Below are 27,331 nucleotides of genomic sequence, written 5' to 3' on the forward strand. Positions count from 1 at the left end.
TGGAGCAGCCGAGCCTGCTCCTAGGCCTGGCAGTAGGCCGCGGAGCCCACCGCCCCCGTCCCGAGCCTTCTGCCAGGCCCTGGAGCAGCCGAGCCTGCTCCTAGGCCTGGCAGTAGGCCGCGGAGCCCACCGACCCCGTCCCGAGCCTTCTGCAAGGCCCTGGAGCAGCCGAGCCTGCTCCTAGGCCTGGCAGTAGGCCGCGGAGCCCACCGCCCCCGTCCCGAGCCTTCTGCCAGGCCCTGGAGCAGCCGAGCCTGCTCCTAGGCCTGGCAGTAGGCTGCGGAGCCCACCCACCCCCCATCCCGAGCCTTCTGTCAGGCCCTGGAGCAGCCGAGCCTGCTCCTGGGCCCGGCAGTAGGCCGCGGAGCCCACTGCCCCCGTCCCGAGCCTTCTGCCAGGCCCTGGGGCAGCCAAGCCTGCCCCTGGGCCAAGCAGAAGGTCCCAAGGCCACCTACCTTACTCTGTTCCTCCCTTCCTCCCAGCATTCCCTTTCTCCTTCCCTTCCTACCAGCATTCCCTTTGTTTTTCCCTTTCTCCCTTCCTCCCTCTCTTCCATCTGCCTCTTTCTGGCTACCTGTTTCTCTCCCTCTTCTTCTGTCTCTATCTTCCTCCCTTTCTTTCTGTCTTTCTGTCTCTCTCCTTTTCCTCCTTCCTTTGCCCCATCCCTCCACCCACCCATCATTCTAGGGCCCGCTGTATTTTGCCCACAGCGGGCTTAATATCTAGTAAATACATATGGGAATACCCACAGTCTACTTTCTTTTGACATCTTTTTAAAGTAGATTTGCATGTGTGCTTGCATGATGGATATTTTTTCTAATAATGAAGGAAGAGGAAATGACTCTAGAGAGGAGGTCCATGTGCTTACTCCCTATTTTCCACAGTGTTTCTTAGATAGGGGAGTAAAGATCACAATAGGACTTTTTTCAGAAAGGAGATTGGATTTGAGTCCAGATACCAAGGGAGCTTTGACTCTCAAAAGCTTATATCTTGAAACTCTTGTTGGTCTCTAAGCTGTTACTGGGCTGGAATCTAGTGGCTGTACTGCAGACCAGCTCAGCTACCCTTTGAAACAAAGAAAGGAAACTGTATTAGTATATGGCAACTGCCCCTCTACCTTCATTTCTCAGCCCATCAAAAACCAAAAAGGGGGGAGGGACAATATCCTATCTAGGCAAAAACTCTGCCTTCATGCCAGTTGAAAAACTAGCAAAAATGCTAAAGTACATGGTTTGCACTTTCTGATCAAAAATATAGTCTAGCTGTAGTTTGTCAAAGATGCTACTACCACTGAATTTTAATAGCTCTCATTACCCAGTGGTACTAGCTCTCTTTTCATAACTCTCTTTACCTAGTGGTAAAGGCTGTCTGAATTTCCACCTCCTCCCAAAAGTCTTACCAGATTAAATTTGTAGTTTTAATGGGCTTGGACTACGTGGAGAACAATATTGGCTAGATAGCAAGAATTTCTTTTTCACAGTCAGGGTAGTTCAGCAGTGAAATTGACTACATAAGGAGGTGGTGAGCTCCCCCTCACTGACAGTCTTCAAGCAGCAGCTGGACAGATACTTATCATGGATGCTTTGGGCGCCTTCCAACTCTGATTCTATGAAATCAAACTCTAAGTAAGCATTTTATCAGGTTTTTTTTTTAACAATAAGTTAGCTTTATTTCTGTCCCTATAGTTTCTGTGTAATGAGCCTCTTGTGGCGCAGAGTGGTAAGGCAGCCGTCTGAAAGCTCTGCCCATGAGACTGGGAGTTCAATCCCAGCAGCCGGCTCAAGGTTGACTCAGCCTTCCATCCTTCCGAGGTCGGTAAAATGAGTACCCAGCTTGCTGGGGGGTAAACGGTAATGACTGGGGAAGGCACTGGCAAACCACCCCGTATTGAGTCTGCCATGAAAACGCTAGAGGGTGTCACCCTAAGGGTCAGACATGACTCGGTGCTTGCACAGGGGATACCTTTACCTTTACCTTTAGTTTCTGTGTAATCTATACATGGAGGAAATAAACTTCAGTCTGGCATTAATGGTCATTTCCAAAAGCTTTCATAATCTTGTTGCACTGTTTAAATTAATCAAAGGAATCTGCATACCTAAGGCAGACTTTAGGGTCTCTTTAATGTATTAAATGAGAGATGAAATAGTATAAGGACCACTTATCTGTGTATGCCCCCCACAGGGCTCTCCGTTCTGCTGGTAGTAATCTGTTGGTTATCCTGGGCCCTGGGGATATCCACTTGGCCTTGAGCAGGGCCAGGGCCTTTTATGCCTTGGCCCAGCCTGGTGGAACAAACTCCTGGAAGAGCTAAGGGCCCTGAGAGAACTATTTAGGTTTCACAGGGCCCGCAAGACTCTTCCACCAGGCATTTGATTGACCAGAGTTTTCATTGGGGGGTCTCACCCTATCTGAGCATCCCAGGATTATAATTAAGATCATAAATAACATTGGTTCTGGCTGGAATCAGCAAAGTTGGGTTGGGGAGATTTTCATCCACTATCTTATGAGTGTGGGATATTGTGTTTTATGATATTGCTGTTTTAAATGGGTTTTTACAGGATATATTGTTTTATGATTTTATTCTGTAAGCCACCTCGAGGCCACAGTGTCATGAGAGGTGGGGTACAAATTTAAAATAAATAAAATAATAATAAAAAAATAATATAGCTGGATCTCAGAAGCTAAGCAGGGTTGGTACTTGGATGGGAGACTACCAAGGAGAAGTATGCAGAGGAAGGAACTTGCCTTGAAAGCCCCTTGCTGAGGTCACCGTAAATCAGCTGCAATTTGATGGCATTTTACTGAAATTGGCACTTAAAAAAAATTGTTGATTTCTATACCAACCCGCTCAGATTTACCATCTTGGAGCGTGAACAACATACTAAATAACAGAGTAATAAAAACAATACATTTAACAGTAAAAACAGACTAATGCACTTTAAAACAACAAGAAACAATAAAAACGCAGTCAGCACAACAGTAGTTACTGAGCTGAATGAGCCGGCTGTGGTGTCGGCCAAGTATGAGGAGAGGAGGAAAACGGATGAGGGGAGGGACAGGAAGGAGGGAGGCCCAGAACGTTTGTGAAACAGCTTCCTAACTGGCCTCAACCATAGGCCCAGCAGTAGACTAAATCATATTGATGCATATAGTGGCTTTTAAGTAACTGATTCAGTGTAATTTGTTTTTAATTTTTTGTACCTATTTATTCTATGAAACTGACAAAACAAGAATATTTGGTTCTAATTTCATTTAATTCTGAAATTTGTTTTCTCTCAAAACTTTCATTTCAAAAGGCAGAGTTGACTGTAGGGTACTGGTTTAGTCCAGCCAAATATTAGTTTGGCCATAAACACTTCTCTGAAATATCTCCGTCTCCAGCATAAATTATTAAGAAAGAGGATATTAACCGGAAAAGATCATTTCCCTTGTCGTTTTTTAAAATTACGAAATTTTTGTATAATTATACAAAAATATGATTTGCCATGACCTGGATGACGCAGGCTAGCCCAATTTTGTCTGATCTTTCTAATTAATTAATTATATTTTTATACTGCCCCTCCATGAGGCTCAGAGCAATTTAGACAAAACTTGACATCAACAACAGTAACAGTGGATTCCATAACTGAAGGCAACAAGTATTGTCACATTTCTCATAACAACAATAACTTTCTAACCATGATCCCATGGGTTGGTCTTGGGAGCTAACCGGGATTGGCTGTGGTTAATAATTGGATGAGAGACCACTAAGGAGGTCCAGGATCCTGTTGCAGAGGGAAGCAATGACAAACCATCTATTTCCTTGAAAATCTAAGGCATTGCCATAAGTTGGCTGCAACTTGATAGCCCTTTCTACCACTGTACAAAATAATTACATGGTTCATATGTACCAAAATCCATCAAATGGTTGGCAGTCTTCCTAATAATTTTGTGTAATCTGCTTCTCATCTAGGAAATGATCTTCAGAATGGCTTTCTGGGATTCATGGAAGAGTCACAAAGTGGCCTTGTGCTTGATGAAGATTCTGAGGAGAGGGAGGTGCAACTCATTGTCTCCAGGCAGCCCAACAGGTGAAGGCAATGGCTGCTTAAAAAAAAAAAAGTGCTGTCTCCATGTGCTGTAATGTGCTGTGTTGAAATCGAGGATGCTGCTGTTAGCAGAAGAAGTTATCATGGAATCTTATAATAAATCTTTGACTTTCAGATGCTCTAATTATAGCTCAGTGCAAACTTGCCTCGTAAATTTAGAATGTGATTTAAGCATGCCAGCCAGTCTACCAGAACTGAACAAAAATGAAAGAATTAAACACTCTATCAGCCTAACTTATATACATAATAGCTGAGATGTGAAATTAATTTCCTCGCTGTTTGCACACGTGTGATTTATTGCTTACTATACTGAGGAGCGTTGGTCAGTTGGTTAAGGCTGGGGATATTAGGTTCAGAATTCATGTATTCTTAATACCAACCTTCCCTATGTGCATCTATGAGTACCTCAACTTTTATGCTGGGGGAGCCAAAGGCACGGAGTAGGCCATATATTTAATGGATTAACGAGTGCCCTCAACAGAGTTACACACTTCTAATTCCAGTGAACTCAGTGTTATAGATGGTGTAACTCTTCTTAGATTGGCACAGTAAATGAAGCAACATTTTATTAAAGACATGCTTAGAGTTAGGTTTCAATACGTCAGACACTGCACTCTAAACTTGGTTTGCTTTTCTTAAATTTGTAATCTTAATTTTGTGTATTTTTCAAGGAGAATGTGGGTGGACTGCATGCACCACCATTGGTACAGTGACTGACATAGTTGACTGGTTTGGTATACTCACTGCAGTTTCATGGGACTTTTACTAGCATAAAGATTGTCCCATGGGTCACCGTGTACCTGCATGGTTCAGCTCCATGCCTTTTTCCTGTGCCCAGTCCCCAAATAGCTGAGAATGCAGACAGCTCATGTTTACTTTGATTTGTTCGCCATACTGAAGTTCAAAGTGTTATTAGCTTGAAATGGAAACAGAGTTGGAGTACACTTGTATAGCATTGTAGTCCTGAAATCTAACAAGGGCATGCACTGAAGATTTGAATTGAAGCCTGGGGGCAAAAATACAAGTGATAGAGGCCACGAGTCATCCTGTGGCTATCAACACAATTTGGTGTAGTGGTTAGGAGTGCAGATTTCTAATCTGGTGAGCCGGGTTTGATTCTGCACTCCCCCACATGCAGCCAGCTGGGTGACCTTGGGCTCCCCATGGCACTGATAAAGCTGTTCTGACCAAGCAGTAATATCAGAACTTTCTCAGCCTCACCCACCTCACAGGATGTCTGTTGTGGGGACAGGAAAGGGAAGGCGACTGTAAGGCACTTTGAGACTCCTTCGGGTAGAGGAAAGCGGCATATAAGAACCAATTCTTCTTCTTCTTCTTCTTCTTCTTCTTCTTCTTCTTCTTCTTCTTCTTCTTCTTCTTCTTCAAGCATCCATAGCTCTTTAAAAATTGCTGTGAGACCTGTTTGCATCATGCACATGGTGTGGTGGCCCCAAGAACTTTTTAAATGCAGAAGTACCCCCCCCACCCTATGTTTGTTTTTATAATTGAAAAGTCATGGTGGGGATAGACATGAGCTTCTGAGGCCACCATGCCTCGCACTTGATAAAGATCAGGGCTTGACAGCAATTTTAAAAGAACTACAAATGCTTTTAAAATGATGGCCTCTGTCACTTGTATTTTGACTCTGAAGTTAGCCTATACAGCACATCATAGCAGTATTAGGAAATATTATGCTATAAAAAGTTATTTTTCCCCTTGTAATTATTGCACTGATTTGGAAAAGAATGCCATTTTGAAATGTATGGAGGGGAAAATGTGAAAAGGTTTGGGCTTTTCTAAAAGAACATTTGCCTCTTTCAATGCATTTATACTGATTTGTTTTGTTGATAGGGCTTTTGAAGATGTGAAAATCTCATGGCGTATTACTTTTAATAAAACATTAGTTATCCTGCAGAAGGATGGCATGAATCTAGCAAATGAACTGGTGGCTGTTTTAGGAGTTACTACCTGTAATGCCAGTCAAACAAAATGTACCATCTCTATTGAGATAAAGCCTGATAATGTAAGTATTTGTTATAATGGCCTCTCAAAAAAATACAAGATGTTTATGTTTCCTAAGGGACAAACTGACAGCAGGAGGAGCCATGTATGATTTCCTACTCTTTTTTGGTGTATTAATATGAATTGTAGGCCCCTTAATTTGAATTCGGACTGGATGGTTAACCCTTTTCATACATACTAGTTTCCTAATACAAATTTCCCCAGGGACCTACAGTCTCCTTCTGTCAGGCAAATAGCAACTCATGTGGGAATACATATGTGATGAGATGTGGATATTCACATCCTCTTGTACAGTGACTTGAATTCACATCAGACACTATTATTAGCTACTGTAAAGAAGAAGAAACCTGCCAGAGGGCCTGTTCATCCCTTACACCTCCCTTGTTTATTGCCTCTTTGTTCTAGATGTGAAAGAAGATGTGATTAAGGACAGGGCATTAGAGAGGAAACTGGGGGATATGGTGGTAGTGGGGAGGAATCTAGAGAAATAGTTGATTCTGTTCTGGCATTACTATACTTCAGTCATTTCATTGGCTCTGAAGCAGCATCAGTCTTCTGACTTAGGAAGAGGCCTTAAGTTCCAAATGTCAGGGTAAGTTTTCATGTTGCTATGTTATGCAATCATTCATTTCTGTCCAGTTCAGGAGTGCAGAAGTTATTCAGCCATCCCAGCTTTCTCTCTCTCTCTACCTGCCAATTTCAAACCATTTTAATGGTTTATCTCCTCCCCCCTGCTGCTGGCTTCTTAAAGGCTTAGTACCATGTGTAAGTCTTTCTCACACATGGACTGAACAGGGGCTTGATCTTGAGTAAAAGATCAGTGATTTTATTAAAAATGAAAAGTTGAGTAGAATAAACAGCACACATTGTTTCTGTAAACGGAACAGGACAGAGCAAGGATAAAAGACGTATGAATAAAATCTAATGAAGTCTAATTCCTGACTTTTACATTTCCCTATGGATGGTAATAAGAGAGGCTGCTTAATTCTTTAAATTTGCAAGTGTTTAGGAATAATTGATTAGCTTAGTTTCAGCATTTGGGGGGTATTCCCTGGCTTCTTAAGGACCTTTTGCTCAGAGTTACAATCCAGAGACATAATGGATTCTTTCATCCTTCTCGGTGTATAAAATGGAGCTGAATCTGTTTTACAGTTTGAGTGATTGTGTCTTTCCATTCATCACCCCATGTTCCTTAGAATTGCTTCTGGATTTATAAAGATTGCCTGTAATATATAGATATAGATATATATCATACCACATCATTGTTGGGGGGACATCAACAAAACAAAGAAGGTGCCCAAGTGTCTTCCCACACAGTACTGCGTTCTTAAAAGGAATGCTATATACCTGTTTCTCCCTTGTGTGCTGGTACTGTCCCTCCCCCATCCTTCAAATGAACCTATTTTTGCTTCTTCAGTCATGCTTTTATACTATACGTTATGTAATGACATTTGAGATTGCCAATGAAATTATGAATTTAAATGTTTTTGAATGTTTAATAATTTTACTGAAACACTGCAACATTATAAAAAACCCTGTTTTCTTAATAGCATTTTCATTAACAATTGGATGATTCATTGCGGGGGATATGATTTATCAAATATACTAGCAAATAAGCCCGCTGTAGTCCAAATACAGCGAGCGCTAGCGGGGCTCTGGAGGTTTGTGGGGCGGCTCAGCGGCGTTGCAAGGCGAGGCCCCAAAGGTGAGGCCAGGCGTGGGGAGGGCTGTGAGCATTGGGGCGCGCATCCTTGGGCCCCCCGCTGACCGCGGCTTACCTGTGAGTCAGCGAGGGAGTAAATGGCAGCGAGCTGGAGGCGCGGAGAAAGTCGGTGGGCCAAGTGTTCAAGAACGGGCGGGGCCAGCGTCGCGGTGGCTACGGGCGCCTCCGCCAGGGGCTCCGAAGTCTCATTGGCGCAGCCGCCGCTCCCGTCCTGAGAGCGGGCGGCCGCTGCGGCCGGCAGTATGGTCCAGAAGGCTAGGTGTCCTGGAGCTCCAGGTGGGTGCGCGGGCTGCTCCCTGTGTTGCGGCCGTGCGCGAGGCATTGTGTTGGTGGTAGGGGCTGCTGGCCGGCAGGCAACGCATCCTGTGTGCGAGCGGGGCGGGCTGCTGCCGCGTTTGCCGGCTCCAGGTTGCTCCGCGGGCCACTCCGGTGTGTGCGGCCGCACGGCGAGGCGTCCTTCTGGTGATGGCGGCTGTTGGGGGCGCCGGCACCGTGGGCTCCGCCACTGGGGCATCCTGGGCGGCCGGGCAGGCGGCGACCTGCTGTCTCCCGACCGAGACAGATAATGGCGGCATTCGGCCGTATGCGGCTGAACTCATAGGGGGGCGGCCTCCCGATTTGTCAGTCCGCGTGGCTCGCAATTGGTCCCTTGCCAGCAGACTGGCAATCGGAGGGCCCAATTGGGCCCTCCGATTGTCATTCCGGGGGAAGGGGCCTATCGGCACCCTTCCTCATCCCAGACAGGGATGAGGGGCCCTTAGGGGCCCTTACTGTTTTATTTTACCCGCTCCGCTCGAAGCGGTTAAAGATTATGAAAATCCCTATAACTATAGCATTTAAGAAGAACTGAAATATTGTCAAAGAGAGACTCTTTAGACATTAATACAACTAGTGGAGAGTCCCTTTCACCAGCACAAGCTTCTGGATAATACTTCTTCATGTATATGTGTCTTGAAACTAGTTTGTTTGAAAATTGTAACCTGGGAATTGTTTGAGGATTAAAAATTATTATTCTATGTTGTCTCCCACCTCCCTTAAAAAAACACTTTGCATTAAGATCTACCTGAAAAATGCCTTACCAGTATTATTCTGGTAGACTTCAGCATTCCAAATATATCCATATGTTCTTGGGAAAAATCAGCTGTTTGTTGGGCTTCTGCTGCAGTCCCTTTAAAGTTTGAAGGGACTGTAGAAGACAGCCTGAGGCTCAGTTGTGCTGGTGGGGAGCACACTATTCTTGCTGGCCCAGTTTGGGGTGGGCTTCTCATGCAGCCCAGTTTAAACTGGCCCATAGAAAAAGGAAGCACCAGGATTTGCTGTGCTAGTGGGAGCAGATTGTTTCCTGCAGGCTGGGCTTTGTGGTGGCTTCTCCTACAGCCCTGTTAGAATTAGACTCCAGAAGACACAAACCCAGCCAGGATTGGCTGTGCCAATTTTAATATTTTCCCTTCAAAGTGAAGGACGAAAGAAATAAAAAGTAGTGTTTGTTGTGATTGTTTCAGACTAAGATCACTTACATGGCATGCTATTTCTATTTTAGGATGACAGCTGTAATGATGCCAAGCATGTTAATCAATGTCCTAGATAAAGCACTGTGTTTCAAGGCTCTTTAGTTACAAGAGTCCTTGTGGAACTGATCCCTTGATATGAGAAGCACATTGTACAAAAATAACTCTTAATAGAGAAATATACTATAAATACTGCCCTTTTATTAACAGTTCTTTTGTTATAATTGGTACAAAGTTTTGAATATTGTTATTGTTAAAATACTGTTTATTTTAACAAAGTTATTGTTAAAATACTGTTTTAATTGGTATGTTATTGCTATTGTTATATTGTTATATTGATTTTGAGAGTGCTCTATGTAAATGTTTCAAAATGTTTTATGTAAAGTGCCAAGAGCCCTAGGGAAGGGCGGTATAAAATATGAATGAATGAATGAATGAATGAATGAATGAATAAATAAAATATTTTTGATTTTTAGGTACCTGAATTAGAGACCTCTTTTTTTGTGGAGCTATATGAAGTGAGTGCAGGAGCAGCAATAAATGATAGTTCCCGGTTTGCCTACATACTTGTTCCAGAAAGTGATGCTCTTCGAGGCCTGATATACTTTGCTGTGGGGTCTCGTCTGGCTGTGGCCCATAAGAAAACAACTTTAATTAGTCTCCATGTGGTTAGAGATTCTAGCAAAGCCCTTTCTACTACCTTGGACTACAGAACTCAGGTAGGACAGCTTCATAAATGTATATACCATCATGGTTTTTGTTTTTCTTTACAAAAGAACAAGTTAGTAGATGTTTACTTTTTTCGTAAGGTGCTAAGAGTTTATGTTTACAACATAATGAGGACATGCTATCATTGGACTGATCTCTGTCCTCTAAAATGATTAAAATGTTATCTTAGCCAATACCAGCTGTCAGAATTTGTCTATGTACCAGCTTGCTCCTTCTTCCATCCATAGATATACTTAAAATTAGTGTAAGGAATTACTAAAATTGATTCATGTGGGTGGCTGTGTTGGTCTGAAGCAGCAGAACAAAGTTTGAGTGCAGGGGTACCTTGAAGACCAACAGAATTGTATTCGAGGTAGGAGCTTTCATGTGGATGTAAGCTGATGAATATCCAACAAAGTGTTCATGCAGATGAAAGCTTATGCCTTGAATCAAACTTTGTTCATCTTAAAGGTGCCACTGGACTCAAACTTTCTTCTGAAATTGATACAGGTGGAATTGATGAGTAACAGGCTTGTGGCTTATATTTATAACAACAATAGCTGTCCTTATGAGGTACATGGTTAGTAGGAAGACCTACATTTGGATTACCATTCAGCAGTAATGCTTAACTGACCTTGGGCCAGTGACTAGTTCTTAGCCTAACTTACCTCAGGAAGTTGTGAGGATGAAATGGGACAATGCCTGAAGAAACTCATGACAAATCCAGTTAGCTATAGGCTAGAGCTTGTTTCAGAGCTTGTTTTTTTTTTGGGGGGGGGGTGACAATGGCACTTTTTGGAGCTATGCTGGTTATGAGAGATCTTTTATATTCTCATCATAGGACGAATGTGAGGAACTGTGTATGGCATGCTGTGTCCACTTCACTTGTCAATTAAAATTGTCTGTATCTACTGCTACACCACATACATCTGAGGAACAGAATTCTGGGTGTGTCTTTGGTTTCATTCAATAGTGTGTCTGTGGGGATCTCTTTCACTGTGTACAACATGAGGATGGGGCAGGATTCTTACAGAAGTGTTGCCTACCACATCAATACATGACACACAGTCTTCCTGGCTTCCTAGAATGGCCAGACAGAACTGGTTCATAATGATGGAAGTTATTATGACACTGAAGAGGGCTGTTATGAGACCTTGTTAAAGAAATCATAGGTGGATTTCATTGATAAATAAGTATCAAGATTCACGTGTTTCATGCTTGGGGATGGTGCTTTAGCATGTAGTGACAGCCCAGCTATGGCAATGCATGGGTGCAACTGTGCTCTTTTACTGGACCTCTCTCAGACATTTATGATATGCTTCTCAATTACTTTGCTGGGATAGGATTGGAGTTTCCATGGTGAGATGATTGTGTGTGTAATTCTTGCCACTGCTTTGAACACAGAGACATTTGCAATGGTAACATAGCACCCACACAGAAGTCATCTCTCCCCTTTCCTTACCCGAAGCTCCCCCCAGTAGTCAGCATAGGCCACTGTTCTGACTCAGCTGGAGCTTTAAGTTCTCTTTTCCCATTTTCCTCTCGTGATATGACATGTGGCCAAGGATGACCAGGGTATTTCTAGATCCATTATATCCTTTGGTGTGTGGCTTTATCAGAGGTTGCAGCAATAGATTTCTTAATTCTTATTAAAGAAAAGGGAACTGTCACAATCATGAAGTTGTTATATAAATGTGGATGCACAGGGACTGCAGGAAAGCAAGCACTTGACTGATTTGGCTCATATACTTAGTCCATTAACCTCGTTGATTTTAAGGATGCATGGCAACGTGCCAAAGCATGAAGGAGCTGAGGGAAAGGAAGTCAAGGGGGAGGCAGGAAGAATAAAGAATTCAGTTTGAGATCCTTATCCCATTCCCAGAGCGTACATGTTTCCTTTTCCTGAAAATAATTTTAGGTTAGAGGGTTTAAAAAAAAATCCCCATTTCCTTCATTTTTAATGGTTCTGCTAAGGCACTGGGAAGGGAACAATTGTTTTTTCCCCAGTAACTGACAAAGGCAGTGGCTTTATTCTCCAGCATGTGAATTCATGTAAGTCATCATACTGGTTTGTTTACAGAACAGTCAGTTCTTCTGAAATGAACTTAGACAGCCTTCTATCAATTTCTAAAGTACACTAGTTACTGGTTATGTCGTGAACATATCCATAATTAATTAGTGGGAGCAATTGTTTCCCAAATCAGGTGGCATGCTGATGGTTTGCCCTAAGTGATACTCTCTGCTCTCACAAATGCCAATTAAGTGTATATTTTGATGCCATCTTTCCCCATGATTCAGACATCACATAATGGACACAAGCCACCCAAACCAGAGGGGCATGTTCAGAGACCAGCTTCTCAAACACACGTTTCTCATGCTTCCAGAGATTAGTCTGACTGATGAATTCTGTATCTTCTTGATATTTAGAAGCTACCCAACTAGAAGTTCATAACTATAAGTGTTTAGGTTGTCTGTCTAAACAAGAAGGGTTACTTTTACCTTTACAAATGTACTCTTTAAATAAATGTAATAATTGTAAACAAATCTGTTTTTGTGCAGGATTGTTGAATGCTTACCTTGAGTTTGTTGTTTGATTTCAAGGAGCTTACCAGACCTGAAGCTGTTGGTCGTATAACCATATCACCAGCCATTTCTGGACAAGATTTTGCCAGATCGGAGGGAACGTTGTTCTTTGAACCTGGACAGAGTATGACCGTTCTTGATATAAAGCTCACTCCAGAGACTGGATCCTTAAATCCATTTCCGAAACGCTTCCAAGTTGTACTTTTCAGTCCTACTGGAGGGGCCAGAGTTGATGACATCTATGGTATTGCCAACATCACCATTGTGTCTGATTCAAACTCCCAAGCAGTCTGGGGGCTGGCTGATCAGCTTTACCAACCAATTGATGACAGCATTTTGAATAGAGTTCTCCAGTTGTTAAATGTCAAAGTAGTCTTAGAAAGTACAGAAGAGCAGCTTGCTGCTGTGTTGTACGTAATTGACAAGGTACATATCTAGATGCTCCTTCTGTACTGATTAGTGGCTGGTGTAGAATTAGATGAGGATGCAGTAATTCTTTGGGGGATATAAAAAATCAAAATATTAAACTGCAGATGAAGTGCTGTGACCAAAATATTGCTTTAGTTCTAAAGAGCCAGTTTGGTGTAGTGGTTAGGAGTGCGGACTTCTAATCTTGCTTGCCAGGTTTGATCTGCACTCCCCCACAAGCAGCCAGCTGGGTGACCTTGGGCTCGCCACGGCACTGATAAAACTGTTCTGACCGAGCAGTGATATCAGGGTTCTCTCAGCCTCACCCACCTCACAGGGTGTCTGTTGTGGGGAGAGGAAAGGGAAGGCGAATGTAAACCGCTTTGAGCCTCCTTCGGGTAGAGAAAAGTGGCATACAAGAACCAACTCTTCTTCTTCTTCTTCTTCTTCGGCTTATTGAACCTTCAGGAAAGAGAAACTGCTATCACAATAATTGCCTGGCTGCTTTATCAAGTATTAAAATGTAAAGGGTTCAAATTTCAAATTTCTATATAGTAGAGAGCAATATTCTCCATTTGAACATAGTGGCTTGAGTAAAAGCACCCAACTTCACCTCCAAAGAATGGAAATGGACAGCTAAATAAATAATTAAAAGCTGTTCAGGGTCCCATCCATTCTTTGATCTTGCCAATATATAATCTGAAATAATTTCTGACATTCAGTTCTAATATGACTGTTGTTCTTATGCCTTGTTGTCTGCTTTTCAGTTTCCTGTGCAGTGTTTAGAGAAAGAAGTCCAGTAGCAGATATGTGTTTTACAAGGACATGGTCTAACTAAAAAATTTTGCCAGCATTTCCATTGAACCGGATTATTCTGACTGGCATTTTGTGTGTGTAATGTTTCTACTTTCTGCCAATTCTTGCAGCATGCCAGTGACTTTGGGAAGGCTTTGCAATCCTTGTTTGCTTAAGCTCTTTTCTTATCTGGGACTGTATCTTCTAGGCAGATATGAAACCTTGCTTATATCTACTGGCAGGCATGCAGACATGTTTGTGCAGATTTAGGAATGAAGGAGGAAAGAGGCAAATCACCCCCCAGACATAAAGATATGTGCATTTGGAATCAATATGCAATTCCTGTCAAAAGGTTATTCACATTGCCCCATTTGGGTAATCTCAGCATAGAGAGGAAAGGTCAAATACCAATATTGTCATATCTCACTGAGTCTGTTTAGAAAAAGAGAATTTTTATTAATTGCAAAATGAGAAGGATTAGGCTTTCAATTTGGGTTGAAGAGTATGATCCCTGAATATTTTATTCAAATTGAATGTGGGGAGAGAATTACACTCAGAAATGCTTTTTCTTGTCAAGCCAATGGAAATGAAGACTGAATTTATCAAGTAATATTAATACCTAGATAGTGATATTAAAGAATCTAAGTAGCAATTTTAAAAGAAAAAAGGACTCTGAATCTACAAACAAAATGTGTATCCTTATAAAGAAGCACATTTAGGCAAAGTATATTGATATAGTTGTCGAAAATTGTTATTCTCACAATATTTAATTATGAAAAAATGGCATGATTGTCACGTGTGTTGCAGGAAATAATTTTATTCTTCCACCAACTTTTTCTCTTTAAGGTAATATCTGAAGTGGAGATGCATCCACTCACTGATACAAACCGAAATCTTTTGTATGAGATCCTTTGTGCTCTTATTAATCCCAGACGCAAGGATACCCAGGGCTATAGCTTCCTTGCTGATATTACTGAGAAATTTGCCTTTTCACTCCCTGTTGGAGAAATGTGTGGATCACTGGGTGAAAGGTAAGACTTTTTATGTAGCAAAGATGCCAGAAATATTTCCTGATAATGGAACTTTGAATCCCCTGTGGTTTTCAGTATATGTCAAAATTCTTTGGAACAGTATAGGTTTTTATGTGAATCACCCTGAGCCTTTGGGGAGGGTGGTATATAAATATGGTAGGTAGGTAGGTAGGTAGGTAGGTAGGTAGATAGATAGATAGATAGATAGATAGATAGATAGATAGATAGATAGATAGATAGATAGATAGATAGATAGATAGATAGATAGATAGATAGATCTTGTTTCAGCAAACTTAATATAATGAAATCTTTAAAAATCCAACATTTTATAGAATTATAATTATTGTCAATATTTGAGAAGAGTGGATTGACATGAGGAGTACTGAAATGTATCAGGCTTTCTGGGGCGTATTCTGTCAGAAATCCAAATTTGCAGTGTTTTTGGAAGAATCAATAACCATTAAAGAGGTCACAGACAATTTTTTAAAAAAAACTCTTAAGAATAGTAACACTTCAGACAGACTGTCCTCTGAACTATATAAGCAGTTCAAAAATATTTTGACAGAGCCTTTGGCAAGACTGTTCAGTATAGTTTCCCAAGAAGATGCTATGCCACACACATGGAAGGAGACAATAATAGTGGCTCTGTGGAAGGAAAACTGTGACTGAGCCCTGCTACCCTGTATTCTATTGAAATCAGGACACAAAATTGTTCACTTCTTTACTAACTGACGAAAATTATCAGTACCTCATACAGGACCGTACTGGGTTTACAGTCAATGTTATAGACAGTTTCAAATATAGACAATATCAAATGTGCAATATTGCTTAAAAGCAAATGGGAATTGGAAAGTTGAGAGGATATAGAACCATAGCTGAGGAGATCATACTTAATGATAGAACAGATGCATACAAACATACATATAATATATCCCTTACAGTTTCTGTTGCTTGTAATAATAATACTGTAAGAATATTGCTAATAAGCAAACCACCCAGTAAAAATGTCAAGGGAATAAAAGTACCTGCTTCACACATTTTCTGTCACAGTTGTAAACAATTTTTTCTCTCTTTTGTTTAAACAGAGGAAAAACTATCCTTGACCATTGTCCTTATATCGTTATCATGGCCCATTCCTGGTATCCACAGCAAATCAATGGGCACATATTTTATGGGAAAGATGGTGATTTCATTAGAATACCTGAACGCTTATTAGAGATTTCTGATTCATCTCATTCAGAAGATGAAACCTGTTGGTTTATTCAGTTCACTGAGTACAGCAGCCAGCAGTGGTTTACCACTGGTGATAAAGGAACTGCCCTGAAAAACAAGGTATGACTTACAATTGTTGTTGTTGATTGGATTGATGGTTTTTCTGTTTCCTCTAGAAAATTCTGTGTTTCTTATGTGGGGCTTCCAGTAATTTCCCATCCAAGCACTGAGCACATCCATACCTCCTTAGTTTTACCTGCCATTGCTTTAGTTTTGGTGTTTCCTTCTTTTAAGATTAAGCACGAGGCATTTCATTAAAAATATGCTTAATATTTTAAAATATATTTTAATATGGACTCCAGGGAATGGTAGAGGACAGGAAGGCCTGGAGGATCAGACACGTCTTCGCACCTAACAACAACAATGCTTAATATGCTTATCATCCACAAACATAGCCATATTAGTTAAAAGAATAAACTTACAGCCAATTCTTGTGCCTCTGAGACTCTGTGAGATAGGCAACAGCTCACTGCATCCAGTATGCAAATTTCATGAAGGATACTTATGGTTTGCAAATAAATTCTCACTAAGAGCTCACATCTTGTACATACCCCCTCTCACTTCTCCTTTCTGCTCCTTCAGCTGTGTCCTTTTGTTTGCATTGCTTCTCTCAATGTCATTGGCTAACCTATTGTGATGTCATCACAATAGGTTATTCTTGCAAATGCATCAGCTGCCTTACCATAGGCTTGTAACATATGCTAGTATCAAAGGGTTCAGTCTGGGCAGGAATGCAATGGGCGCTAGGACTCAGGGGACACCGGAAGTGCAGGTCTCTGTGTGTGTGTCTCCCTCTCCCTCTAGCTCAGTGTCTCTCGGTATGCCTCGCAGCAGGAGGCCTAGCAGGTAATGAGGGCTCGTTCTTAGGGAAGGAGGGCTGGTGTGCAGGTTGGGGGAGCTCTCTGTCTCTCTCTCCCTCCCTCCATCGCAGCAGGGGCAGCTTTCTTTGTGTCTGTCAGCAGCTTGGGGCAGCTCTCTCTGTGTTTCTCTCTGCCTCCATCGCAGCAGGAGCAATAGGAGGGAATGAGGGCTCATGTTCGGTCTGGCAGAGCTCTGTGTGTCTCTCTCTGTCTCTGGCGTGTCTGAGAGGAATGTGGCTAGCGTCCTGGGAGGGAGAGCAGGAGCTGTAGGGGCAGGTCCTATTCCAACTTGGGACAGCAGGACATGTCCCACCTCTCAAGCTGTTTCACAAATATATAGAGGAACCATGGATAAGGATAGTTTGAGGACAAGCTTGGTAAAATACGTCCATAACTGGTTGAGTGGCTTAGCCATGATGTTTTTGCCAGGTCCTTGCCTATGAAAGGGTAAGTTCGCCTATGGGGCTGTAGGTTCAAAATTCTTGGTGTCCCTAGCTGAGGGAAAAGTGGGATCTTTACCTTAGAACACAATAAGGGTCCATACTTAATGATAGAACAGATGCTTTGCATCCCCATTTAATCCCCAGTGCCTCCAGAGGGATCCCAAGCAGCAAAGCCAGGGAAGATCCAAGTTCAAGATTCTCAGAAATAACACTGAGTTAGTAGGCCAGCATTTAATTCAGGCAGACTCATGTTTTGTGTACCAAAACATGAGTCTTGCCTGCCCTTATCCTTGATGCGGAAACTGCAACTGGTCCAGAACGTGGCTGCCAGGGTCCTCACAGCAACACCTCGGAGGTCCCACATCTGGCCCATCCTCCAGCAGCTGCGCTGGCTCCCGGTTGAATTCCGGATCAGGCTTAAGGTGTTGGTTATCACCTTTAAGGCCATACGCAGTCTGGGCCCAGTATACCTGAGGGACCGCCTCTCCACCTACATTACTCAAAGAGCCTTGTGCTCGACTACCTCCAACCTCCTGGTGGCCCCTGGCCCCAAGGAAGCCCGCTTAACCTCAACCAGGGCCAGAGCTTTCTCCATTCTGGCCCCCTGGTGGAATGAGCTCCCATAGGAGATCAGGGCCCTGACGGAACCTAAACAGTTCTACAGGGCCTGCAAAAGGGAGCTCCTCTGCCAGGCATTTGGTTGAGGTTGATCCAAACCACCGCTTCCAGTTGGCCCCCAAGCTCCCCCCCCCCCCCATGACCAACACTAATCGGTTTTACTCACTGGGTCCCAGTAAGAGTTGAGCTGAGGCTCTCACAATTTCTATTTTATAATGTTATTGTTATGATCTTGTTATTATTGTTATAATGTTATTACTGGTACTGTTACCTGTTACTATATGTTAATTGTATCTTTTCCTGTTTTCTGTAAACCGCCCTGAGTCCTCGGAGAGGGCGGTATATAAATATAATAAATAAATAAAAACAATTGAAATAAAAAAAATTCCCCTTTCCTATTTCAGATTCTTTCCTTGAGTGTAAAAGGTTTGAGTCCACTTCTGCTGAAAGATAACAATCATGTTACCTATCGAATTCATTCTCCAGACAGCCGCATAGTTCCTCAAAAATCTTTATGTCTCCTTTGGAATCAGGCTGCTGAAAGGTATGTTTTTCTAATCATTGCTCTGCTTTGCTTAACTGACTTGAAACAAGTGAGGCTTGGTACAGCAGCTGAATGGCACACTGGACCTCACTAGCTCTTAGCTAAAGTTTGCTGAATTGAATGATATCATCAACCTAAGTCAAACAACTAGGCCTTGATCCCATCTTAGAGGAATGAGAAAGGGATATTTTCAGACCCTTTCTCAGGCCTCCCAAGTCTTCCCAACTATACTGGCCATACCCCAAAATTTGTCTTCAGAATCTTTTTTCCGATAGATAGTCTGATAGTCAGTTTATTCCCTTTTTCTTATCTTGATATTCTTTATCTTCCATCACTTGTTCAATCAGTATTTCCGGTACCATACTTATGTGTTCCTGTGATGGAACAAGTTGTGCACTCACAGTTGACAGTGTTTTGCTTGTACTAACAGCTAGTCCCATTTAGGGCCTTGAAAGGTTAATACCAAAATGTAGAACCTGTTCCTGTTTCCGATCTGAAGCCAATGCATTTGGAAGAGCATCAGTATCATGTGCACCCTTCACTGGGCTCCCATTAGGACTCAAGTTGCCACATTTTGGGACCATGGGAGTTGCCAGAGCAGTCTTAAGAGAAGCCCTGCATACGGTAAGTTGCAGAAGTTGTATGGCTCATCCTGGCTAGGTTCGATGTAAAGAGGTAGGGCACAAACTGTTGTGCATGGCGCAGATGGAAGAATGCTAGGTGAGTAACGTTCATGATCTGGGCTTTCATTGAGAGACAGGCATCTGGAACCACTCCCAGTTCCTGACAAGAGGCACCAGAGTTGGTTGGGTCCCATAAAAAGTTGGGAGGTGTGCTGCCTCTCTGCATACCAACCCAGCCAGAGGAAATCCATCTTGGCTGGATTCAACATCAGACAACTCTGCTTGAGTCAGTCCACCATGGGCTCCAGGCATCTTGTCAGACAATCTGGTAGTATTTAAGGATGGCTGTCCATTAACAGGAATAGCTGGGTGTCATCCACATATTGGTGACAATCCAACCCAAACTTCCAAATCAACTGGGCAAGGGGGCACATGTCAATATTATGGTTGGCCATGTTGTGTGTAGAATATCCCTATCAGGTCTAGTAAAAACAGCAGCACCAACCTGCCTAGATCCAGTTTTCTTTGTAGATCATTTGTCAGATGAATGAACATTGTTAACCTTTTTGTTTTTTTCTGCAGCTGGTTGACTGATAGTCAGTTCTGTAAAGTTGTTGACGAATCCTCAAATTATGTGGAATGCTCTTGTTCACACCTGTCTCTGTATGCAGCCTATGCCCAGACAGACACCTTGTCCTCTTATAATGAAGCTTTTTTCTCATCTGGTTTCATCTGTATTTCTGGTTAGTTGCCATGTTATTTTTATTTTAATACTCATGGATGGTGAACTAACTGGCCTTAGTGTAGGAAATTGCTCTGACTGTGAAGCTTAGCCGAAAAAGACCAACAAACATTGTTTGAAGAAGATGAAAAAATAATTGGAATTACTAATAAAACTAGCAAGGGGAAATATGCTTTACAAGCCAATCCAAATAAAATAGTTTTGTTCTCCATTTTACTTGGGAAACAAAATTGTGGATGATTTGTATTTGCCCAGTTCATATATTTGCCCAGTTTAGCCCCACAAAACTGGCTATTATAAATTCCACTTTAATAAATTCACTTTAATGAAATAATTTCCACAGCTGTGTCAACTAAATCAATCCTTACCCTTTACTTCACAGACTCATTAGTCACTTAGCCCCTCAGCATGCTTTTTTTTTTTGGTGGGGGGGGGGAGTGTGTACATGCATTTTTTTTTTAAGGATGCAACTAAAAATGTGTTGTATAAATGAAGGGAAAAACAGTTTGGAAACCTGTATTATAAGCAGTCAGATACCCTGGATTGGTGGTGGTTCTCTATAACAGTATCCTTGATCATAAACCCAGAATTGCTGTGCACACAATGTAACATGATAATACCATTGAGTAGTTCAGTGATGCTATAGGGCAGGGGTAGTCAACCTGTGGTCCTCCAGATGTCCATGGACTACAATTCCCATTTGCTGGCAGGGGCTCATGGGAATTGTAGTCCATAAACATCTGGAGGACCACAGGTTGACTACCCCTGCTATAGGGAGTCAATGCAATTGAATGGAGCGTAGACAAGCTGAGATGTTCTGAGTTCTAGTAACATCAGGAAGAAGTGTGAACAAATAGATGGATTGCAGTCATTTTACAAATCATGTATGAGAGCAGCCTATTGTATGATAACATAATAACATTTACGGTCTAAAGTTCAGATAATTTCGAGTCACAGAAGCCCATATAGAAAAGTTTGTTTTCCTAAACTGGCAGACTTCGTACAACAAGATATTTTATGAAGGGGATGGCAGGCATTATGTTTCTGGGAGCTACTTAATTTATTTTTCCAAGATTCTTGGGAGCTGCCAGTCACCAAATGGGGACTGATATAAAAATTACAGTCTTTTACAGCAGACAGGTTCTGTGGCGCTCAAGTGAGGAAACCTTGCCTTGACTTTTTCCCCAAAGCAAACCACCACCGCAAATGGTAATGTCCTTGTGGGGGGAAAAGAGAGCCAAAATAACTTTGAAATAGGACTTTTAAAACAGTCTATATTAGATAGATGCACTTTTTCTGGCATTAAGATCCTATGTTTTTAAAAGTTCTCTAGCTACTTTGTCATACTCAACATTCATTGATTAATAGCCTTATAACATCTTTCTTTTTAACAGGCTTAATCTTGGCTATTTTTGCACACCTCTTCTGTACCAGGTCTTCAATGTTTGCAGCTAAACTTCTTACTCATATGTTGGCTGCCTGCTTGGGTACTCAGGTAGGTACAAAATGTTACATCCTTTTTACCTTCTTCCTAATTGTCCCTCAAAGAGTTGTAGATTTTGTTGGCAGCAACATGAGAAATACTAATCTGACAATTCATTGTAGAGTTTGCATACTTGTATTGTATAGTTTGCAAAATTGTTTTGAAGTCCTGCATAGTGCAGGGAGTTGGACTAGATGACCCATGAGGTCCCTTCCAACTCTATTATTCTATGATTCTATGATTCTTTAAAATTGGAAAAAAATGTATACATACAGAGTTAAATATGTTTTTCACAAAGACAGCTGTTAGAAAACCACACCTCTAGAGGCCACATTCTCTAATCCTGAATCCCTGCCCAATAAACCCACATATGTGGAATCTGAATGTGGTTACTCTTACTTGGTGGTGAAGAAAAGGTACTCTGTGTGTTTAAATTTATTTAATTCATTTATAACCTGTCTTATCAAGTCTCAAGGTGCATTATCCAGTATGAAATAATGTGATCCAATAGCATCTAATAATATACTAGGACTAGCATTACAAAAATGAAAAACAATTCCCAAAAAGTATCAGACATGAACTGTGGTTCACCTGCTTTGCATGCAGAATGTCCCAGGTTCCACCCCCAGCATCTCCAGTTAAAATGTGAAAGACTGCTGCTTGATACTCCAGAGACCCATTGCCTTTCTGAGTAGACAATATTGATGTTGATAGACCAGTGATGTGATTCTGTATAAGGTAGCTTCATGTGTATATGATAAGTCAAACAGTACAGACAGTGGAATTACAAACGTTGCAGAAAGAGCAGGATAATGCATATAGGAAACAGAGAATACCTAAAATAGACCAGAGTCTCAGTTCCTTTATAAAAGATCCTTTCTGAACCATTCTGTTAAACCATAGCTCTCTTACCTTTATTAAAAAGCCCTACTAAACAATTCTGTTTGACATAGTTTGCAGAATGACAGACATGCCTTCCTGGCCTCTTTGAGCCGCCCATTTCATAAGGTGGGGTCCACAACAGCTATTGATCTTAGCAATTTGCAGGTCCTTGCAGGTCATCCTTTATCTTGCCATAATTCTTTCAACACTTTGTAAAATAAGGTCAATATTGTTATCCTCACACTGCAGCATCCAAACGATATGCCTACTGATTAAGATAGCTCAGTGTCTGAACCAATACAGTGTTCTAGCTGTAATATTCTTTGTCAAAATAATATGAAATATTTTGCAGTTAAATATCGCAAAGATTTTCTTTGACTTCTTGCAATGAATTTAACATCTACTCTCTCTATATATCAGATGTTATATATATATACACACACACATACATACACACACACACACACATATATATGGATATAATCATGCAAAGACTAGAATCTCATTGATAAATGCTTCTGTTCTTTCAATGGTGTGCGTCAAAAATAACTTTTCCAGTTTTTATGCTGCCCTGATAAGTGTTGTGTTTATTCTGGTTTAAGAATGGTAATGTTGTTGTTGGAATGGAATGGAAACCAGTTGTTTTTTCCTGATGTTTATTTATGAAGATTGCATACTAAATATAGTACTAAAATTCCTTAACGTAAGTTATAAGGCAACTGGTTTGTTTTGAAATATGAACTCTCTTAGGCACAGTAAATATGTGTCAAAGGGTTGGCCTGATATCAAGTGGAAGTAAAGGAAATGAGTTTGAAGTGCTAGAAATAATACACATCACAGCTTACAGAGCCACAGAAATAAGCCAGATACATGAATGCATGGGACAGGAAGCTCTTTGAAAGTGGAAAAGATGGAAATGATGCAAGGAATAAAGGACATGGCCTGGATAAATATGACAGTTCCATATGTTCTTCTAAGGAAGTCCATGTAATTCTGAAAAGGAGTCTGAATTAGTACAGAAGATGAACGATTAATTTAGTATCTCTGATTCCCTCTGGCTATGGATACAGGCAATGCTGCATAAGTGTGCTGATAATAAAAGTAGTCAGCCACACCTGTTACAGTAAAGAGCTAGTACCCAGACTAAATTAATCTGCTTCCTCTATCCCTTATTTCATCCTTTTAATTTTCAGTGCTAATAAAAACATTTTTTACTCATTTTGTAAAACTTGATTAATACCAGGTAAAGAATTGATAGAAATTCATTTCATGTATTCTAGACTCTGCAAAGAAATATTTGTGAAGGAAAGAAGGCATCTTCTTGTTTAATTGGGATTTTACTAAATGTGACATTTAATTTGACTCTAAATGTGACATTTAATGTGACTCTTTGACACTCAAGTATTTTCTTCCTTCAAGGAAGTCTCTGTGAAATTTAGCTGATATCTAGGTAAATTATTTTGGTGGTATTACAGGGAAAATATGGCACTGCAAAGGTTTGGGCCCCAGCTGCTGATTTATTTTTATTTTGCTACTAGCAGTAAAGCCTGTTGCGGAAGAAAATACAGTGGGCTCTAGAAAAGTGTTGCTGGAAGGTATTATCCAGAGCTTATTGGCCACGTGGGGACACACCCATGCCACTCTGCCCCACTTCAGCCTGCAGTCCACCCCTTGTCTCTACCATCGCTGTTCATCTCCAGACTATTAAGATCAGATTCCCAGGCAAAAAATGGCTGATTTGGAGGGTAGACTTGGAGGCATTGCTCCCTTTAAGGCCCCATTTCCAAATTGCAAGGAATATTTCCAACCATATAAGAACCAACTCTTCTTCTTTCTTGGTACCTCATTTATTGCCTTTTCCCCTCTCTGCTCTCAAGAACACTCCTATGTTGTCCCCCTTTCACTGTCTTCTACCTTCATCTTCCTTCACCTCTCTTAATTGTCGTCTTCTTTTACTGAAGTTTTTAGTAGCAAAGCCTATCAGTCATTGAGTCTCAGACGCAGGTGAGCTGTGCAGACTGAATGGATGGTCAGAACAGGTGTGACAAAATCATCACATATACACGTTCCTGGAACCAAGGAGAGGAGTAACATACTGTTGAAGGGCTTTTGGGAACCTTAGCTATATGATAGTGGGGGTGGGGCATAAGACAGAACATTTTGGCTTGACCCAGCACATTTTAAAGGCCTTATGTTGTGCAGGTCTGGTCTTCAGGGGAGATGATGTTTGAGGAAGAGATGGCTTCTTGCCTCTGTGTTGCCTCTCTTCAGATTGTGTGCGTGTGTCCATGTATTTGTGAGATGTCTGTCCTTTCGCACATTGCCATCTTTACATTGTAACAGAAAAATATACCTTTCAAGCAATCTTAAATCACCCATGCAGAATAATAAAGTAGAATGCTGGCTAAACAGAATGGGCTGCAACACTCTATCCTGCATATACATCACATTTTTTGAATGTTTTGTGTAAAAAAAGCTCCCAACAAAAGCAAAATGGCAACCTTGCTCTCAGGGGCATAGCTGTTGGTATTCTTACTACTTGTATTACTGCTGCTTCTAAAGTTCCTTCTTAATCACCCCACCACACTGACAGTATCTTGTGTGAAAATAAACAATTAGGAAGGATGTCCAAAAGAAAAGAAAAGAAAGGTATATATTTTGTATTTGATGTCAGCAGCACAAAGAGGCCGATGCTTCCAATGAAAATGAGGCCTCTCTCCACAAAGTGTGTATGTGTTGGGGTCTTTTCCCAGTGCCTCTGGTACCTTAACCAACCATTATGTTCCATTCTGAGCACAAAGATTTTGATCAGCAAGTGGGGGTGGGAGGAAGAACTATCAGAGGACACAGCAGAAGGAACTGAGGGCGGAAGCCAGCTGAGCTTCTCAGCTATTTGAGCAGCTGAAAAGCTTCTGCCTCCCCCTCAGTTGCATTGCTGTAGGCAGGCATATGGCTTGCCTGTGTGCTGGGGCCCCTTGAGGGGCAGCTTACTGAAACAGACATTAAAAGCTTAAATATGTACAGCTTGGCTAAACAGTGGCTATATCTTGTGCATGGAAATGGAATGGGCTGAGTGAATGGTAGAGAACTAGCTAGATTGCTGATGCTAAAGTGGCATGGACTTGATCAGTCTCTTGGATGGAGATCAACAGAAGAATCTCTATGCCTCCTCTTCCTTGAGCTGCTTTTTAACAACCATGTTTAGTCTGTGAGCTTGTTAAAAAACAGTCCAAGTACTTAGAACCCTTTCTTTTTGTCAACCTACTCGTGTGGGACCCCCCTTCCTTGTAGTGGTGATATTCCCTTGGGCTGTGTCTTTCACTGCACAAAAAACAGTATATATTGTTTCCTTTATACTACTCTGCTTTCCAGATGTGAATAGTGACTAAAAGAAGGGAACAAACTGATGCATTCATTATTAGGTAATTGAATTCACCAAAGGTAAATGAGCCAGGTGCTGATTGTGACGTCTTACATTAGAGAGTTATAAACTAACAAAACCTGCAGGTGGCAGTAAAACCTTCTCTGTGGTGCTGAAAAAGTTTGTACCCTTCATGTAGTATTTTAAGCAAATCAGTTGAAAGCTGAAGAAGTAGCAGCGGAAATTCTGTGACTGGATTTTCTCAGTGCCTTTTTGGCAGCCACTGCCACTCTCCCTGCCCAGTTCAAAACAGGGCTGCGGTATGGAAAGGAGAGAGAGTTTGAAAATTTACTTTGGATTGGTGAAAATGTGTGCAAAGGGCTCAACTCCTTCTCCTGTACCATTGCCCCAGTCTGAATCAAGTTTCCCAAAAAGCTGTAATTTATCTTTAAAAGCACCAGGAAGACGTGTTATTCCAGCATCCCATCTGGTTTGATCCTGTGCTTACAAGCAGTACTAGTTATGCAGCAGTCACTCTGTCCTATGACTTTGGAGCTTGTTCAGATCTCTTCTGGAGGCAGTGCAAGTTGACTGGTGGTGAAAGTGAGAGTTCCTGTGGAACCACAGAGGTTAGTTACTGCTTACCCTGTAGTAAAACATTGGCCCGTAGTATAATATGTGACCTCTGATGTGGCAGCAACTATTTTATTCTGTCTGCATTCTTTGTGTACCAGAACTGGGTGCACTTTGTACCAGAAGGGCATCCAATTAAGGACACTAATTCATCTTCCCAGGAACCAGCATGGCAGTGGTAATACAACAGTAACTCAAAAAAATTCAAATTCAAAACCTTTAATGGCATGTAAAAACAGCATCTTCTAGACCAGGGGTAGTCAACCTGTGGTCCTCCAGATGTTCAATGCTGGCAGGGGCTCATGGGAATTGTAGTCCATGAACACATCTGGAAGACCACAGGTTGACTATCCCTGTTCTAGACAACAGTAACTCTCTGGGCCAAATACTACTGTTGTATTTCATTAACATAGTGCAGTCCATAAACTGTAATCCTCCAAGTCTTGTAGAAAGGAATCTAGAAATGATGTCATGGAAGCTTGGGACTTGAGGAAAACTTGTTTGAAATATGTGTAGCTGAGCGGTATTTTCTGACAATCTCAATGAAAGTATATGATTTGCATGCTGGGAAAATGTGTTGAGAATCAAAGAAAGACCAAGCCTATCTAATTGTAGACTGTTGCCATGTCCATTTTATCTCCATTTTGCAGTTATATTCTCAGCCTTGTTTTGATCTGTTACCAGGCTATCTGTCTCACCATATAAAAGAAATCTTGTTCATCCTTGTCCAAAGGTGGTTTGGCAGAAAGTTTAGGTGAACCTCAGTCAGAGTGTGTGTCCCTATGAGATAAAGGCGGTTAGATTAGCCAGGAGAAGGGTGGAATTGCTTCATATTAGTAGTTGATTTTCATCCATGGAACATAATGAATTTGTTGGGCACAGTGAGCTCTGTAGAATAGTTTAGTTCAACCAAAACAATGTGCTGCCCAACCTGCATCTTAGCCTGATAGAAAAGATCTCCAAAGATTATAAAATCTTCCAAACAATGTATCTAAAATATTTTC

The 27,331-nt window shown here is 41.5% G+C and overlaps 1 protein-coding gene and 1 long non-coding RNA gene across 10 annotated transcripts in view; one reads left to right on the top strand and one right to left on the bottom strand.

The window, feature by feature from the left end:
- ADGRV1 (adhesion G protein-coupled receptor V1) overlaps positions 1-27,331 on the top strand; it is a 329,124-nt gene that overhangs the window by 155,984 nt on the left and 145,809 nt on the right. For all 9 annotated transcript variants that reach the window (XM_077347591.1, XM_077347582.1, XM_077347586.1 and 6 more), the window contains 9 exons: positions 3,953-4,070; positions 5,940-6,111; positions 9,818-10,060; positions 12,651-13,058; positions 14,682-14,866; positions 15,952-16,198; positions 18,464-18,603; positions 19,809-19,969; positions 21,363-21,463. In XM_077347591.1, coding sequence (XP_077203706.1) covers positions 3,953-4,070; positions 5,940-6,111; positions 9,818-10,060; positions 12,651-13,058; positions 14,682-14,866; positions 15,952-16,198; positions 18,464-18,603; positions 19,809-19,969; positions 21,363-21,463 — 1,775 coding nt within the window. The remainder of the gene's footprint in view (positions 1-3,952; positions 4,071-5,939; positions 6,112-9,817; positions 10,061-12,650; positions 13,059-14,681; positions 14,867-15,951; positions 16,199-18,463; positions 18,604-19,808; positions 19,970-21,362; positions 21,464-27,331) is intronic.
- Positions 815-16,693, bottom strand: LOC143842429 (uncharacterized). The gene is made up of 3 exons (XR_013233107.1): positions 16,561-16,693; positions 12,626-13,127; positions 815-1,065 (listed from the first exon to the last, which is right to left on the bottom strand). It is a non-coding gene; the product is annotated as an uncharacterized LOC143842429 (long non-coding RNA).

Source organism: Paroedura picta, chromosome 7 (assembly GCF_049243985.1).
Source record: "Paroedura picta isolate Pp20150507F chromosome 7, Ppicta_v3.0, whole genome shotgun sequence".
Taxonomy (NCBI): Eukaryota; Metazoa; Chordata; class Lepidosauria; order Squamata; family Gekkonidae; genus Paroedura; species Paroedura picta.